This window comes from Pseudopipra pipra, chromosome 16 (genome assembly GCF_036250125.1).
Source record: "Pseudopipra pipra isolate bDixPip1 chromosome 16, bDixPip1.hap1, whole genome shotgun sequence".
NCBI classification, from domain to species: domain Eukaryota; kingdom Metazoa; phylum Chordata; class Aves; order Passeriformes; family Pipridae; genus Pseudopipra; species Pseudopipra pipra.
In genome coordinates, this window is record NC_087564.1 from 1672381 (window position 1) to 1688211 (window position 15831).

The window sequence follows — 15831 nt, forward strand, 5'->3', positions numbered from 1 at the left end:
CGCAATGCACCCTACATCCCTCTGGTACCACCAGTCCCCCAGACCCCCCATCTCCCTGACACTCCCACCCCCAATGCACCCCATATCCCACTCACCCCCATTTCCCACCCTGCACCCTGACCCTCAATGCACCCCGTTATCCCCCTGACCCCCACCCCTAATGCACGCCATATGACCCCCCCACACCCCCGTGGCAGTGCACTCCCATAACCCCAGTGCATCCCCACTCCCCTGTGCTCCCCTATATCCTTCCAGTGCATCCATACAGCTCTAATGCACCCCATATCTGCCCAGCACCACCATTTCCCACCCTGTATCCTGACCCCCAATGCACCTTATATCCCCTTAACTCCCATTTTCCCCTGCACCCCCATGCCCAATGCACCCCAAATCCCCCTGACACCCATTTTCCCCTGCACGCCCACCCCCTACTGCACCCTACATCCCCCTGGCACAGCCACTCCCACCAGACCCCGCCTCTCCCTGCACCCCCACCCCAAAACTCCCCGTATCCCCCGCACCCTCCGCACCCCAGCGCTCCCCTCCGGGCCGGGGGCGGGGCCTCACGCGGGGGCGAGGCTTAACCACGGGGGCGGGGCCTGACAAGGAGGGCGGGGCCTACTCTAAGGTGAGGCGGGGAGTGGGCGGGGCCTGGAGGGCTTTGACAAATAAGGGGGCGTGGTCTGTGGAAGGGGCGGGGCATGGCCCTGCACAGGGGCGCGGCCTCGCTGCAGAGGGCGGGTCTGAACGGCAAAGGAGGGCGTGGCCTGGGGGCAGAGGGCGGGTCAGGGCTGTGTGTGGGGCGTGGCCTGGGAGCGGAGGCGTGTCCCACCATCGGAAGGGGCGTGGTCTGGCGCAGGAGGCGGGTCACTGTGGCGGAAGGGGGCGTGGGCCGGCGGCGATTCCCTGACGGTCGCGGGGCCTGCGCGGCCCGGGCTGCGGGCGGGCACCGGCACCGGGGACTGGCACCGGAGACCGGCACCGGGGACTGGCACCGGGGACTGGGGCCCCGCACGGAGGGGGCCGGGGCCGGGGGGCAGCGACAGGGGAACCTGGTGGGACAGGCTCTGAGGAGGGGGAAGGGCCCTGAGGAGGGTTTGGGGTGGACGGGACTCTGAGGCAACCCTGAGGGGCAGGAGCAGGTCCTGAGGGGGCTGTGGGGTGGGAGGGGACCCTGGGAGTCTGAGAGACCCCGAGGGGGTGGGAATGTGGGGTATGAGGGATCTGCGGGAAGGGCAGTGGGGCCGGAGGTGGCAGTGCCGTGGCAGGAGCTCAGCCTGGCTCTGGGGGACGCTGTGACCCCCCTCAGGCAGCCTCGCTGGCCCCAGGGCACCCCCAGAGTAGCTGCTGGACCCCTTCTGCTAGAGAAGGAGGGTGAAGCCTTGGTTCCTGCAGGGTTTGGGGTGCAGGCAGTGCCCCGTGGAGGTGCCTGTCCCTCGCTTCACCCCACCTCGTGCTGATGACACTGCTCACCTCGGCCCACAGCGCTGCAGCCAACCTGTACCGTCAGCAACAGCTGCTCTCACCACTGAAACACCTCGGAGTGTAACTGAAGAGGGAAGAAAGAACCCAGGAAAGGTTTTCAGGAGCTCCCTGAGAGGGAGTCACAGAAGGCAGCAGAGGAGAGCCCAGCCCAGGCTGTATCTCCCTCCCCACGGCAGCTCTGTGCCTCTCACCCCCACAGCCCGTTGATGCAGCCAGACAAAGCCGCGGGTGGAGCCGCCAGGGCCCGGCAGGAGCTGCGGGAGCCCCGCCTGGCCCTGCCCAGCTCTGGCTGAGGGGGAGCAGGCAGCCGGTGGGGACACGAACCTGCGAGCCTGCTCCTGGAGAGGGGACGGTGCCCCGAGAACAGCCATGGAGAAGATGGCCAGGGTCACCACAGCCCTGGGGGGCAACACCCTGAGCGGCCGCACCATGTTCTGCCACCTGGACGCCCCCGCCAATGCCATCAGCGTGTGCCGCGACGCCGCACAGGTCGTGGTGGCCGGACGCAACATCTTCAAGATCTACTCCATCGAGGAGGAGCAGTTCGTGGAGAAGCTGAACCTGCGCGTGGGCCGCAAGCCCTCCCTGAACTTCAGCTGCGCCGACGTGGTGTGGCACCAGATGGATGAGAACCTGCTGGCCACGGCCGCCACCAACGGCGTGGTGGTCACCTGGAACCTCGGCAAGCCGTCCCGCAACAAGCAGGACCAGCTGTTCACGGAGCACAAGCGCACGGTGAACAAGGTGTGCTTCCACCCCACCGAGGTGTACATGCTGCTCAGCGGCTCCCAGGACGGGTACATGAAGTGCTTCGACCTGCGCAAGAAGGACTCTGTCAGCACCTTCTCTGGTACAGACACGGCTGCCGGTTCCCCTGCTCCCTGGGGGAGGCAGGGATTGAGGGCTTCACCCTTCCTTTGCTTGTCCTCTTTCCCTGGGAGAGGCAGAGATTGAGGGCTTTGCCCTTTCCCCGTGCCCAGGAGGAAGGTTTGCTCAGGGTCAGGGTGTGATGCCCAAAGCAGGGAGGGAGGGAGCTGAGAGGCATTTTGGTGCTTTTCGGTCCCTCTCAGCAGTGGGATGGAGATGAAGATGGAAGGTGGTCACATCACTCCCTGCCTCCCCTTCCCTCTGAACCGGGGACCCCCAGGGCTCCCCCAGTGGGGTTTTTAGCTCTGCTGGAGCTCTGTCCCACCGGATCTCGCCTTCTGTCCCTCAGGCCAGTCGGAGAGCGTGCGTGATGTGCAGTTCAGCATCCGGGACTATTTCACCTTCGCCGCCACCTTCGAGAACGGGAACGTGCAGCTGTGGGACATCCGGCGGCCCGACCGCTACGAGAGGATGTTCACGGCCCACAACGGGCCCGTCTTCTGCTGCGACTGGCACCTGGAGGACAGGTGGGGGTGGGCTGGGCCCTGGCAGCCACCTGGTCTCGCAGGGATGAAGGAGGCCCTAAAAACGGGGCTGGCAACTTTCAGGGGAGAGATCGGCATCTCTGGTATCTTGATCACTGTGTCAGAGGCTGGGATGTTGCTGGAAGGTGGGAGGAATTGTTGCTTTGAGGGTTTGAGGCCGTGTTGGGGTGTCTTGGGGGCTTTCTTTGACAAATTAGGGGATTTTGAGGCACTGGATTGCTAATGATCAGATATAGCAAGCAGGGGATTCAGGGTATGCCGAGGGTGTGTGTTCTGTGACATGATTCAGCTGTGCTTGGTCATGTTTGCCTCCTCCTGCCTTTCCCGGGGGATGATTGGGAAGGGCCTGGAAGCAGCTGCTGTGGTGTGCAGGTCCCTCCTCGCTCCCTGCCAGGCAGTGCTGCAACTCCTCACAAGCTTAGGGAGACCCTGAAATATGTTCAAAGTGGCCTTTTTCCTCTCTGCTGTGCCTGGCGAGAGGAAACCAGAGGTAGAGGGAACTGGTCGGACTGGGAGTGTGGCTCTAAAGGTGCAGGGCCCTAAGTGGGGGCAGGAAGAAGGGTGTTGCCTGACCTGGTTGTTGGAGAGAGGAGGTGTCAGTGGAGCACCTGGGAGGATGCAGTTGCAGGCCGGCTGCCTCCCCGTGGCCTGGACATGGTCAGTCTGTGCTGGGAGTGTTTCTGTGCCAGGGTGGCAGAGGGGAAGGGGCACAGATGCACGCTGCCGTCTCCCCATCTTCCTCCATCCTTCTCCCAGGGGCTGGCTGGCCACGGGTGGCCGGGACAAGATGGTGAAGGTGTGGGACATGAACACGACGCGGGCGAAGGAGATTTACTGCGTGCAGACCATTGCCTCGGTGGCGCGGGTGAAGTGGCGCCCCGAGTGCAAGCACCACATCGCCACCTGCTCCATGATGGTGGACCACAACATCTACGTGTGGGACGTGCGCCGCCCCTTCATCCCCTCCGCCATGTTCGAGGAGCACAAGGACGTCACCACGGGCATCGTGTGGCGGCACCTCCACGACCCCTATTTCCTGCTGTCGGGCTCCAAGGACAGCACCCTTTACCAGCACATCTTCAAGGACGCCAGCCAGCCCATCGACCGGGCCAACCCCGAGGGGCTGTGCTACAGCCTGTACGGAGACCTGGCCTTCGCCGCCAAGGAGAGCCTCATCTCCTCCGACTCCAACCGCAAGCCCTACATCGGGGACCGGCGCCACCCCATCTTCTTCAAGCGCAAGCTGGACCCCACGGAGCAGTTCGAGTACATCTCGTCCTCCAGCGCCCTCAGCGTGTTCGAGACGGACGTGGAGAGCGGCAGCATGGACTGGTTCGTGCACACGGCCAAGCAGTACGCGCTGGCCGGCCGGCCCCTGGCCGAGCTCTGCGACCACAACGCCAAGGTGGCCAAGGGCCTGGACCGCAACCAGGTGAGGTGCAGGGTGGGGAGGGCAGGACGGGGCCTGGTTTGCAGCATGGCAAGGTCTGGCACTGGCTGTCTCCCACGCAGGTGGCTCAAACGTGGACGATGCTGCGGATTATTTACTCCAGCCTCGGCACCGTGTCGTCCGCCAACCTCAACCACAGCATGGGCAAAGGCAGCGCTGCCCTCCCGCTCATGAACAGGTACGGGGGGTTGGAGCTGCACTGAAGGATGTCATGGCTGGGGCAGCTCCGTGAGTGGGAGAGTGGATGTGGCTCCTTTGGGATGGAGTCCTGGAATCATATCATTGAATCACAGTGGCTTCGGTTGGAAGGGACCTTAAAGCTCATCTCATTCTGCCCCCCTGCCATGGACAGGGACACCTTCCACTATCCCAGGTTGCTCCAAGCCCCACCCAACCTGGCCTTGAACACTTCCAGGGATGGGGCAGCCACAGCTTCTCTGGGCAGCCTGTATTGGGGCCTGACCAACCTCACAGGGAAGAATTTCTTCTTGACATCTGACCTGTCCCAGTCACAGAGTGGGAGCACGGACAGCTCTCCCTAGCCTCAGGCCATGCTGCTTTGCAGATTGGGATCCTTTGGACGCAGCCATTTCCCATGTGGGTGTGAGAAGTGAGTGCCCAGCCTGGCCTTGAGCCATGCAGCCTCATGTGCTGCTCCCTTCCCTCCTGGAGCCAGAGTTTGGAGCTGTGGTGGGGTGTGGGACTAGAACCAGCTCTGCAGTTACTGAATTCATGAGTCATTCGAGTTCCTCTAAGATCATCGAGTCCAACTGTCAACCCAAGACCACCAATAATCCCTGTCCCCTAAGCACTACATCTACACATTTTTTGAACACTTCCAGGGATGGTGACTCCACCACCTCTCTGGGCATCTGTGCCAGTGCCTGACCACCCTTTCCATGAAGGAATTTCTCCAATATCCAATCTAAACCTCCTCTGGCACAACTTGAGGCCGTTTTCTCTCCTGTCCCTTGTTCCCTGGGCGTAGAGCCTGATCCCCCCCGGCTCCCCCCTCCTGTCAGGGAGTTGCAGAGCCAGAAGGTCCCCCCTGAGCCTCCTTTTCTCCAGGCTGAGCCCCCCCAGCTCCGTAAGCCACTCCTGGTGCTCCAGACCCTTCTCCAGCTCCGTTCCCCTCCCTGGACGTGCTCCAGCCCCTCTTGTTGAGAGAGGCCCAGAACAGCCCCAGCACTGGAGGTGCCTCAGCAGTGCCAGCACAGGGATGGTGACCAAGGGCCGGGGGTGGAGAAGGTGTCTCGTGGCTGGAGCTGGGGCTGGGGGTGTGCAGAGGTTTTCTTCTGCCTTTCCAAGGGAGAGCACAGCCCAGCTCTGTGAGAGCCCCATTGTGGGCTGATGAAGCAGGAAAACTTGTTTTTCCTCTTCTCAATGACATAAACGTGAGGGGTGAGGACTCCAAATTAGCTGTCAGACCTCTCAGGGCCAGGTTCCCACAGTGAGTGACAGATCCTCAAATAACATCAAAAGAAACAAGCACTGTCCTTGACCAAACTCTGCCTCCAGCTGGGTTGCTCTGCCACTGACTGAAACATTGCTGGGCTCTGCTCCAGCCCCATCCCTTCCCTTTTCCATCGGTGAAAGCTGAGCATGATGGTGAATAACAAACAGCCAAGCACCCTGGAGCGAGGCAGCTCCTGTTCACCTGCCTCTGAGGGGAAGGAGGTAGAGCAGAGGGTCTGCTCAGCACTGAAATTCTTCAGAAGGACCTTTGCAGTGCGTGTGCAGTGACACCAGGCTTGGAGGAAGGGCTGTGACCACAATTGCAGCATCTTTAAGTCACACAGTGAGGACAAGTGACTTCTACTCTCAGGGAAATCACCTTCTCTCATGTTTCACCATTCCAGCTGCAACTGGACACCTCTATCCAGGCCATTTGTTGGATGGAATGGAAGCTTTAAACCTCCATGACCTAGTAAATGTGGCTTTTTTCCCCCAGCTTTAACCTGAAGGACATCCCCTCTGGGCTGGGCAGCGAGTCCAGACTGGACCGCAGCAAAGGAGAAAGCCGCACAGAAAACATCCTCATGGACTCCTCCTCCACCCTGATCAACAACGAGGGTAACATTCCTGGGGGGAACAGTCCCACTCCTACAGCTCTTCCCTCCTTAGCTGTGGATGTGGGATAACTGGTGCATTTATCCTGCAAATTGGGTTGGCTGGACCTGTTGCAGCCCCAGGCGCAGGACACCAAGCCCCAGGGAGCTGCAGAGGGACAGTTCACCCCTGTGATCTGGGGTGACAGTGACAGTGGTGGCTGTGGGTGCCAGGAATGTGATGTGCTGGGGAGCTGGGCAGTCTGACTCGGGCACAGCCTGGCACGCTGGAGGACACGGGGAGGTGGATCCAACCGTGGGATGAGCTGATTTCTCTCTCCCCGGGCACGCAGACAACGAGGAGACGGAGGGCAGCGATGTCCCTGCGGATTACCTGCTGGGAGATGTGGAGGCAGATGAGGATGACCTGTACATGATGGACCACGAGAACCCACATGGTGAGCTCATGGCTGGTGCTGGGGGGTGCTGCCTGTCCCAGATGGGCAGCTGGATTTCTTCCCTCCTCATTCCTGCTATCTCCTCGCAGCTGAAGAGCAGGAATACAGCCTTCCCCAGGAAGCCTTCCCCCTGCGCCACGAAATCGTGGACAACCCCTCAGCCTTGGACCACCTGCAGGACAAGGCTGACTCCCCCCACGTCAGCGGCAACGAGGCCGAGACAGTGTCACTGACCCCCGTGGAGTCCTTCTCCCTGATCTCCATCTCCCACTCGCTCTACGAGAACCGCCTGCCCTCCGACTTCTTCAGCCCCATCGTGCGGGACACGCTGCTGTTCTACGCCGAGCAGGGGGACGTGCAGACGGCCGTGTCCGTGCTCATCGTGCTGGGGGAGCGCATCCGCAAGGAGATCGACGAGCAGACACAGGTGGGACCCCCTGGGGGGCAGGGGACACCTTGGTGGGGTCCGCAGGCGGTGTATCCCAATGCTGTGAGGTCCCTCCTGTGCTCTGGGAACCTCCCTTCTCCTCCAGCCCCTGCCAGTTCTGCTCTAACTGGGCTGGGCAGCTCCAGGACCCCTGGTACCTGCTGGTACCTGCTGGTACCAGGGACTTGAGGTGGTGTCTGCAAGGCCAGGGTGGGGGAGTGGCTGTGGCCTGTTGGTTTGGGGAAGGATGCTATTCCCCAGTGTTGCAGAGCTGTTCTCCCACCACAGGGATCTTAGACTCATGGAATCCTTTAGGTTGGAAAAGCCCTCTAAAATCATCAAGTCCAGTCGTTTCCTCAGCACTGCGAAGGCCACCACTCACCCATGTCCCCAGGTGCCACATCCACATGGCTTTTAAATTCCTCCAAGGATGGTGACTCCACCACTGCCTTGGGCAGCTGTGCCAATGCCTGACCACCCTTTCAGGAAAGACATTTTCCCAATATCCAGCCTAAATCTTCCCTGGCACAACTTGAGGCCGTTTCCTCTTGTCCTGTCTCTTGTCCCCTGGGAGCAGAGCCTGACCCCCCCTACTTCCCAGCTCCCCCCTCCTGTCAGAGAGTTGCAGAGCCAGAAGGTCCCCCCTGAGTCTCCTTTTCTCCAGGCTGAGCCCCCCCAGCTCCCTCAGCTGCTTCTGCTGCTCCAGCCCCTTCCCCAGCTCCGTTCCCTTCCCTGGACACGCTCCAACCCCTCAGTGTCCCTTGTCTGAGAGGCCCAGAACTGCCCCCAGGGCTGGAGGTGCCCCAGCAGTGCCAGCACAGGGATGGTCACTGCCCTGGGCCTGTGGCCACACCATGGCTGGGATAGCCCAGGCATCATTGGCCTTCTTGCCCCCCTGGGCACACCTGGGCTCATATTGAGCCACTGTTGACCCCCAGGACCTTTTTGACCAGCTCCTCTGCCCCAAGTTGGGAGCGCTGCAGGGGGCTGTGACCCAAGCATGGATCTTGCCTTTGGGAGGCAGGGCAGGGATCCCAAGGGGGTTTCAGGGTGGATGTTGAGGCTCTGCCATCTGTGGCCCTCCCAGGAACACTGGTACACGTCCTACATCGACCTGCTGCAGCGCTTCCAGCTCTGGAACATCTCCAACGAGGTGATCAAACTGAGCACCTGCCGTGCCATCAACTGCCTCAACCAGGCTTCCACCACCCTCCACGTCAACTGCAGCAACTGCAAGCGGCCCATGAGCAACAGGGGCTGGATCTGCGACAGGTGAGGGCACAAAGCGGGCACAGAGCTGGGGACAGCTCAGCAAGGGGGTTCCAGGGGCTCTGCGGGGGCAGGAGGATGGGGTGGGTGCCCATGTTCCCCCTTGGTGCCCCCCAGGGCTCTCCCTGCCCATGCTCCTCCATTTCTCTCGTGCAGGTGTCGGCAGTGTGCCAGCATGTGTGCCGTGTGTCACCACGTGGTGAAGGGGCTCTTCGTGTGGTGCCAGGGCTGCAGCCACGGGGGCCACCTCCAGCACATCATGAAGTGGCTGGAGACCAGCTCCCACTGCCCTGCTGGCTGCGGCCACCTCTGCGAGTACACCTGAGCCCTGAGCCCCACAGGGGGGATGGCAGGCAGGGGATGGGCAGGGCAGGCAGGATCTCCTGCCTGGTACCCCCCACACCTCCCTCCCTGTATTTATTGTGTAAATAAGGGCTGGGGGTGCCCCCCTTGCCCAGCCGTTTTGTACTGGATTAAAACAAACCAGCAGCTGAACCGAGCCATGACTGTTGTCTTCACTTCACCTGGATGCAGAAGACCCCGGGGTGGGGCTGGACCCCGTTTCGGGCCGGGGGTCGGTGCCCCGGGGGCCTGGGGACCCCACTTTGTTGTTGCCCCCTTACGCGAGGAGGCCCCTTTAAGCCTTGATAAGGGCCCCACATTTCTGTTGCCCCTTTAAGCCGTGAGGTGGAGCCCATTTCATGTTGCCCCTTTAAGCCGTGGCCCTCACCAGGCGGATGTGCGCGCGGTGCATGCCGGGGGTCGTAGTTCCGGTGGCGATGGCGGCGCGGCTGCTCCCGCTGCTCCCGCTGCTGCTGCGCTGGGCCCGGCCCGTCCAGGGCACCGCGCCGCCGGGCGGCGGATGGTGAGCGCGGGGGGGCTTCCCCGGGCCAGGCCGGAGCATGGGGAGCGCGGGGGGGCTGCCCCGGGCCGGTCCCGGTGCCGGTGCCGAGCGCAGCCTCCCGCTGCAGGCTGGCGGGCTCGGTGCCGGAGGAGGAGCGCTGCACCGTGGAGCGGGTCGATGCCTCCCTCACATACTCCCTCTTCCTGCAGCGGTAACGGGGGGCCCGGCACGGCCCCGCTTAGACCGAGACATGGGTCCCGGGACGGGAACAGTGCCCGGTGCACCGGGCGGGATAACGGGGAGGGATCGGGAGGGTCGGAGGGGCGAGGACCCGGGGAAGGTGGTTGGAGCCGGTCCCAGTGCCCCGGGAGTGGTTTAGAGCCTGTCCTGGTGCCGGCTTAGGGCCAGTCCCAGTGCCCCAGGGATGTGTCGGGGTTGGTCCCGGTACCCCCAGAGCCGGATTGAAGCCGGTCCGGTGTCCCGGGGATGTGTTAGGACCGGTCCTGGTACCTCCGGGGGTGGGTCGGGGCCGGTCCCGGTGTCCCGGGGATGTGTCAGGGCCGGTCCCGGTGCGTCGCCCGGGCGGGACCCCGCTGGATGCTCCCCCAGGTTCGCCTTCTCCCGGCCGGTGATCCTCGGCGGGGTCACGGACAACTCGGTGAGTGCCGGGAGGGTCCGGGGGGACTCCGGGGAGGTCACATACCCCCCGTGCCATCCCGGCCCTGTGCTCCATCCCCAGGCGTTCCGAGCCCTGTGCACCCGGGAGAAGCTGCTGGCGGCGTTCGGGCCGCTCCCGGTGCGGCTCAGCACGGCCAACACCTACTCGTACCGCAAAGGTGAGGGGGGGCCGCGCCCGGCCCGGCGGGGCCGCTGCCCCCGCTCACCGCTCCCGTTCCCGCAGTGGATGTGCCGTTCCAGGAGTACGTGGAGCGGCTGCTGCAGCCGCAGGACCCGGCCCGGCTGGGCAGTGGTGGGTGCAGCACCGTCCCGGCCCCCACGGAACCCCCCGGTCTTCACCGGGCTCAGCCTCCCGTGTTCCCCCAGACACCCTGTACTTCTTCGGCGACAACAACTTCACCGAGTGGGGCCCCCTGTTCCAACACTACGTGCCCCCTCCGTTCCGCATCCCGGGCACCAGCCCTGCCTACAGCTTCGGGATCGCAGGTGGGCACGGGGCGGATCGGGGGGGGGGGAGATCGGGGGGTCTCCCCAGCACCAACCCCCCGTTCTACCGCAGGCTCAGGCTCCGGTGTTCCCTTTCACTGGCACGGCCCCGGTTTCTCCGAGGTGATTTTTGGCAGGAAGGTGAGAACTGAGCCCTGAGAGGATTTGGAGGGGCGAGGGAGAGCAACAAGCCCCCTAAGGGGTGTCCCTGAACACGGGGAAGCCCTGATGGTGCTGAGCCTGAGGGGCTGGAGGGGAAATTGGGGGGGGGGGTGTCCCCTTGGTGTTTTCCAGCGCTGGTTCCTGTACCCCCCGGATAAAACCCCCCACTTCCACCCCAACGAGACGACGCTGGCCTGGCTCCAGCACACGTACCCCACACTGCCCCCTGCCCAGCGCCCGCTCGAGTGCACCCTGCGCCCCGGGGAGGTGAGTCAGCACCCAGGACCCCCGGGAGGGTGGAGGGGACCCCACACAGAGCCCAACTAGAGCCACGGGACCGTCCGTGCTCCCTCCCACAGGTCCTGTACTTCCCTGACCGCTGGTGGCACGCGACACTCAACCTGGACACCAGTGTCTTCATCTCCACCTTCCTTGGGTAGGGCCAGGAAGGACAAGGATGTGTCACCATCATCCTGGACACGGCAGGAATTCCTGCCACCCTCAGGGAAAGGCAACTGGTTTGGGGACCAACTGCCTGAGAAAGTTCTGGGTTTTACTGGTCTTTTTCCTCCCCCTTGGATTAAAGTTGTTCTACTGTAGCCATTGTGTGTTGCTACATCCCCCCTCCCACTGGCTCCTGAGCCAGGATATCCCCAGAAATCACTGCTGTGAACCACTTCAGCTCCTTTTCCACATTTATTGCTGATTTTTTTTTAATTATTTTTATATATATATTTTTTTTTAATGGACATTGGCAAACTTCCAGGGGGTGCTCAAAAAGCCAGGCAGGCTGTGGGCCGACCAAAATGCTGGAACCTCAGTTGGATACAGATTTGTTGGTTATTCTCTGTGGTGTTTTTTAAGGGATTTAATTAAAGGAGTAAGAACCTTAACCCAGGTGGTTGTTTGCAGGGAACCACAGGCAAGGGGAGGTGGGAGCCAGCCCCTTCCAGCCCTGGGGCTGTTGTTTCCTGGGAAAAGCCAGAGGGTGAGTTGGTCTCACCCTGGCAAGTGGCTATTTACAGGGAAGAGGACCCAGCCCTGGCCAGGCAGAAGGTGGAAGGAGGAGGAAACACCTATATACACAGGGAGGGACTGGGCTCCAGGTGCTCATCCCAGCGAGCTCCCTGTGGCACTCCCTGGAGCAGGACACTCTTTGGGGACTGCCAGCGGCCCTGGCCGAGGGGGACCCTGCTCTGTGAGCCATGGAGATGATAGTGAGGCCACTGCTGCTAAGGCAGCCTTCTCCCGACCCCCAGGCAGGTCTTGGAGCTGGAGAGGGGAGCCCAGGGAGCCATGGTGCCCACCCAGCCACTACGGGAAGGGGAGATGGTGACGTGCCCTCGCCTCACGCTGGGTCTGGGGCAGCCGGAGCGGAGGGGGAGCAGCCAGGGAACAAGTAAGGCATGGTGCCAGCCTGGGGAGCTGCGCTGGGGCACTCCAACACTACCCCAACCCCTCAGTTATGCCCCCCCAGGCCCCTCAGGAATTCCCCCAGCCCCTCAGTAATCCTCCACCCAGCCATTCTCCGAGATGAAGGCGTCGATCACCTCCTTCATGGCGAGGTTGGGGATCAGCTGGTCCTGGGTCAGGGGACTCCGCGTCACCGGGTCGAAATGACCCACGCGCTGCAGGGAGGAGCGGGTGGGAACCGGTTACTCCACCTGCCCGGGCTCAGCCCTGGGCCACAGGGACCATTGGCATCTGCCCTGGCATCCGGCACAGCAGCCAGGCCTCCGGGGGGAAGGAGGGACAGCCCCCTCTGAAGGTGCCTCTCAGCAGGATGAGGGCAGGTCAGGGCACAAGACCCCGGCCAAGAGCCGCCTCTGCTTTGGGCAGGGCCCGGCAGCACCTGCTCCACAGGGAGCTGCCCTGGCACGTAACTGGGAACAAACCCAAGGAGCCTGCAGAACCCTGAGCTGGGAGCTGCCTTCCTGCCCAGGCAGGAGAGGAAGGCAGGAAAGGTGCTGGGAAACCCCCCTGCCCCTGGCCCGGTGGTACCTGGAGATGTTCCTCGATGTCCTTCCTGTCATAGGTGATCCCACTGGGCGTGATGCAGGGCTCTCTCATCAGCTCAAAGCTGATCTTCCCGCACAGGTAGTCAGGGATGTCCCGCTTCTGGCTCGAGAGAGGCACAGCTGGGTCAGGAAGATGGACTGGGAGGTGGTGCTGGCTCAGAGGGGGAAGCAGGGAACACAGCAGGGGAGAGATGGGAGCGCAGGTCAGGGCACACTCACCTTCCTCTTCTCATCCACCTGGGAGAAGAGCTCGTCCATGTCTGCCAGGTATTTGTCCTGAAAGAAAAGCCCTTCAGGACAAGGACACCCCAGCACAAATGGGCTACCCCAGGGAGAGCCCCCAAGCCTCCCACCCATGGGAGCAGCTCCTCGGCCCCTCTGCCCGTGCAGCTCCCAGCTGAACCTGGCAGGAGTGATCCAGCTTAAAACTAACCTTCCTTCGTGGGGCTATTTTTATCAGGGATTAGTCCCCAGCACCCAGACCCACATGTGGCCAAGAGCCACTTGTGTTCCCTCAGGGAACAACAGGCCCAGAGGCATCACTACTGCTGGGCTGGGACAAGAGGTGACAGAGCAGGGGCAGCTGTCACAGGGGGACACAAAAGCACCAGCCACAGAATGAAGGCTGAGGAGCTGTGCTCTGTCCTGGGGTCTCTTGGCTTTCATCTGCACAGCCGCAGCCCTGGCTTCCCTGCCTACAGAAGAGCCTGGGGATGAGCATGAGGATGGGATAAGGAAGCCCCCACTCACGTGCTTGGCCTCGATGGTGGCCAGCTGAACTCGGCTCCGGCTCTCGTCCATATTTTCTTCTTGCTGGGTCTTCCGGCACTCGGCCAGCTCCCTGGGACAGAGCAGAGCAGGAGGATGGAGGGACACTGCCGCTCCCTTCCCTGCTGTCCTGGAGGGCAGAGGCACCTCACAGAGACCTGTGACAGCGTGGTGATACTCAAAAAGCCTTTACTGGTGCCCTGTGTCCTGTTACCTCTCCTTCTCCGCCATGATCAGCTTGGTCAGGTGGGAGTGCAGCTCGTTCTCCTGGTTGATCCGCTTCTCCTCGATGCTGTTCCAGCGTTTCTTCTTGGCGATGCGCAGGGCGCTGGGGATGTCGTCCCCGAAGTTCAGCCGCTGCTCCTTGGCCAGGTTGTAGGCTGGGGAGAGCAGGGCCATGTCAGAGCCTGCACTGGGTCCCTGGCACCACCCTCGGCCCTTTCCCACAGGCGGGGGGGCCGCCGTGCCCGCTCACCTCTCTGCAGGTTGGCAATGGCCTCGTCGTAGTTCTCCATCTCCAGCTGGCACTGGCCCAGGAAGAAATGGGCCTTCACCGACTGCCCGTCCAGCTCCAGCGCCCGCTTGCAATCTGCCAGGGCCTTGTCGTGCTGCTGCATCTTCAGGTAGCACAGGGCCCGGTTGGTGTAGTACACGGCCACCAGGGGGTTCCGGTTCTGTGGGGACAGCCCCATGTCACGGGGGATGGCAGGGACAGCCGGTGACACTGTCACCCGGGCACTCGGTGACACTGTCACCCGGGCAGGGACAGCCGGCAGTGCCAGTGCGGGCGTGCAACCCATGGGGAGGTGCCTGGATGGATTGGGGACAGGCTGGGCCGGTCCCCATAGGGCAACCTGTGTCCCTGCCTCCAGAGGGGACAGTCCCCACCAGCTGGGGGGGCTGGAGCACCCCGGGGGGGGGCCCTACCCAGCACAGCCTGGGGATGGGGCAGGGTGGGGGCACCCTGGGGGTGAGTGGAGAGTCCAGCTCAGAGAGAGTGGGGGGACAGGCTGGGCTGGGACGTGTCCATGCCCAGGGAGGGGGCTAGGCCAGACCTGGGGGGCATAGTCCAGGCCCAAGAGGGCGGATCCAGGCCCAGGAAGGTGGTCTAGGTCAGGAGGGGACAGTGTCCAGACTAAGGGGGGCCCATCCTAAAGGTATCCAAACCAGGCCCGGGAGAAAAACATTGTCCAGACTAGGGAGATTCCATCCCGGGAGTATCGAGGCCAGGGCTGGGGAGGTGTCCAGGCTGGGGGAAGCGGGGTCCCATCTCGGGGGTGTCCCATCCCCGAGGGTCCCGTCCCGGGCTCAGCCAGGCCAGGACCGAGAGGGTGCCCAGACCAAGGGACGTCTCATCCTGGGGTTATGGAGGCCAGGGCAGGGCCGGTTCCGGGGGTGTCCAGGCCAGGACCGGGCCGGGGGGGAGGTTGGTGTGTCCTGTCCCCGAGGGATCCCGTCCTGGGACCATCCAGGCCGGGGTGACCCACCCCTGAGGGGCCATCCCGGGGGCACCCGGGCCAGGCCCGTGGGGAGGGGGGCGGTGCGTCCCCTCCCCGCCGATCCCGTCCCGGTGGGACTCACGATGGCGCGGCCGTAGCAGGCGGCGGCTTCGGGGTACTTGCGGCCGCCGAAGAGCCGGTTTCCCTGCTCCTTGTGCTCCTGCGCGCTGTGGCTCTTCTCGGGGCTGGCGCCCCCCGCGCCCCCCGCGCCCGGCCCCGCCGCGCCGGGCCCCGCCGCGCCCTCGCGCTCCTCCTTGCCCTTCATGGCCGGCGCGGCCCGGCCCGGCCCGGCGGCCGCGGCTCCGCGATGGGCGGCCCCGCTGCGCTGCGCCCGCGCACTGCGCATGCGCCACCGCCGGGGCGGGGCCGGGGGAGGGGACAACGTGGAGGGGCGGGGCCAGTTCGGCAGGGGAGGGACAGACAGCGAGAGGGCGGGAGTTGGAATGTGGGCGGGGCTAATTGGGGGGCGGGGTCTGACGGGGAGAGGCGGGGCCTACGGGCGGAGGGGCGAGACCAGTGTTTGTGGGCGTGGTCAGAAGGAGGTGGGCGTGGTCAGAAGGAGGTGGGCGGGGCACGGTTGAGGTTTATGGGACTGAAGGGGGCTGGATGGAGCGGATTGGGGGGTGCGAGAGGGCTTGGGGGCTGTGGGAGTGCGAGGGGGGCTGGGGAGGGGTTGAGGATGGGATTTCAGGGGGATGTGGGCTGACTGGGGGCTTGGGGAGGGGGTGCAGAGGAAGCTCGGGGGATCGGCAGAGGGGTGGGAGTGAACAGAGGGCTGTGGGGTGCAGAGGGGCTGTTGGGTGCCAGGGGTTCAGCGGGGATGTGGG

At 63.5% G+C, this 15831-nt stretch overlaps 3 protein-coding genes across 5 annotated transcripts; 2 read left to right on the plus strand and 1 right to left on the minus strand.

Annotated features, from left to right (window-relative positions):
* Nucleotides 1–871: 871 nt before the first annotated feature.
* On the plus strand, nucleotides 872–9044 carry WDR24 (WD repeat domain 24). 2 transcript variants are annotated; one of them, XM_064672533.1, is made up of 10 exons: nucleotides 872–1055; nucleotides 1486–2335; nucleotides 2702–2879; nucleotides 3654–4329; nucleotides 4410–4525; nucleotides 6299–6420; nucleotides 6749–6853; nucleotides 6943–7280; nucleotides 8368–8552; nucleotides 8706–9044. In XM_064672533.1, the coding sequence occupies exons 2-10, from the start codon at nucleotides 1855–1857 to the stop codon at nucleotides 8872–8874; spliced, it is 2370 nt and encodes a 789-aa protein (XP_064528603.1). In that variant the 5' UTR covers nucleotides 872–1055; nucleotides 1486–1854; the 3' UTR covers nucleotides 8875–9044. The 2 variants fall into 2 exon arrangements, with proteins under 2 accessions (XP_064528603.1, XP_064528602.1); XM_064672532.1 differs by lacking the exon at nucleotides 872–1055 and having other exon boundaries at nucleotides 1284–2335.
* Nucleotides 9045–9298: 254 nt separating this feature from the next.
* Nucleotides 9299–11318, plus strand: JMJD8 (jumonji domain containing 8). 2 transcript variants are annotated; one of them, XM_064672559.1, is made up of 9 exons: nucleotides 9299–9414; nucleotides 9521–9604; nucleotides 10003–10051; nucleotides 10133–10229; nucleotides 10295–10363; nucleotides 10438–10557; nucleotides 10631–10698; nucleotides 10852–10986; nucleotides 11079–11318. In XM_064672559.1, exons 1-9 carry the CDS (start codon nucleotides 9302–9304, stop codon nucleotides 11157–11159), a joined length of 816 nt encoding a protein of 271 aa, XP_064528629.1. In that variant the 5' UTR covers nucleotides 9299–9301; the 3' UTR covers nucleotides 11160–11318. The 2 variants fall into 2 exon arrangements, with proteins under 2 accessions (XP_064528629.1, XP_064528630.1); XM_064672560.1 differs by lacking the exon at nucleotides 9521–9604 and having other exon boundaries at nucleotides 9314–9414.
* Nucleotides 11319–11402: 84 nt separating this feature from the next.
* STUB1 (STIP1 homology and U-box containing protein 1) lies at nucleotides 11403–15356 on the minus strand. Its single transcript, XM_064672550.1, has 7 exons — nucleotides 15087–15356; nucleotides 13981–14179; nucleotides 13720–13885; nucleotides 13488–13578; nucleotides 12957–13013; nucleotides 12721–12837; nucleotides 11403–12347 (listed from the first exon to the last, which is right to left on the minus strand). Exons 1-7 carry the CDS (start codon nucleotides 15348–15350, stop codon nucleotides 12222–12224), a joined length of 1020 nt encoding a protein of 339 aa, XP_064528620.1. The 5' UTR covers nucleotides 15351–15356; the 3' UTR covers nucleotides 11403–12221.
* Nucleotides 15357–15831: the final 475 nt, after the last annotated feature.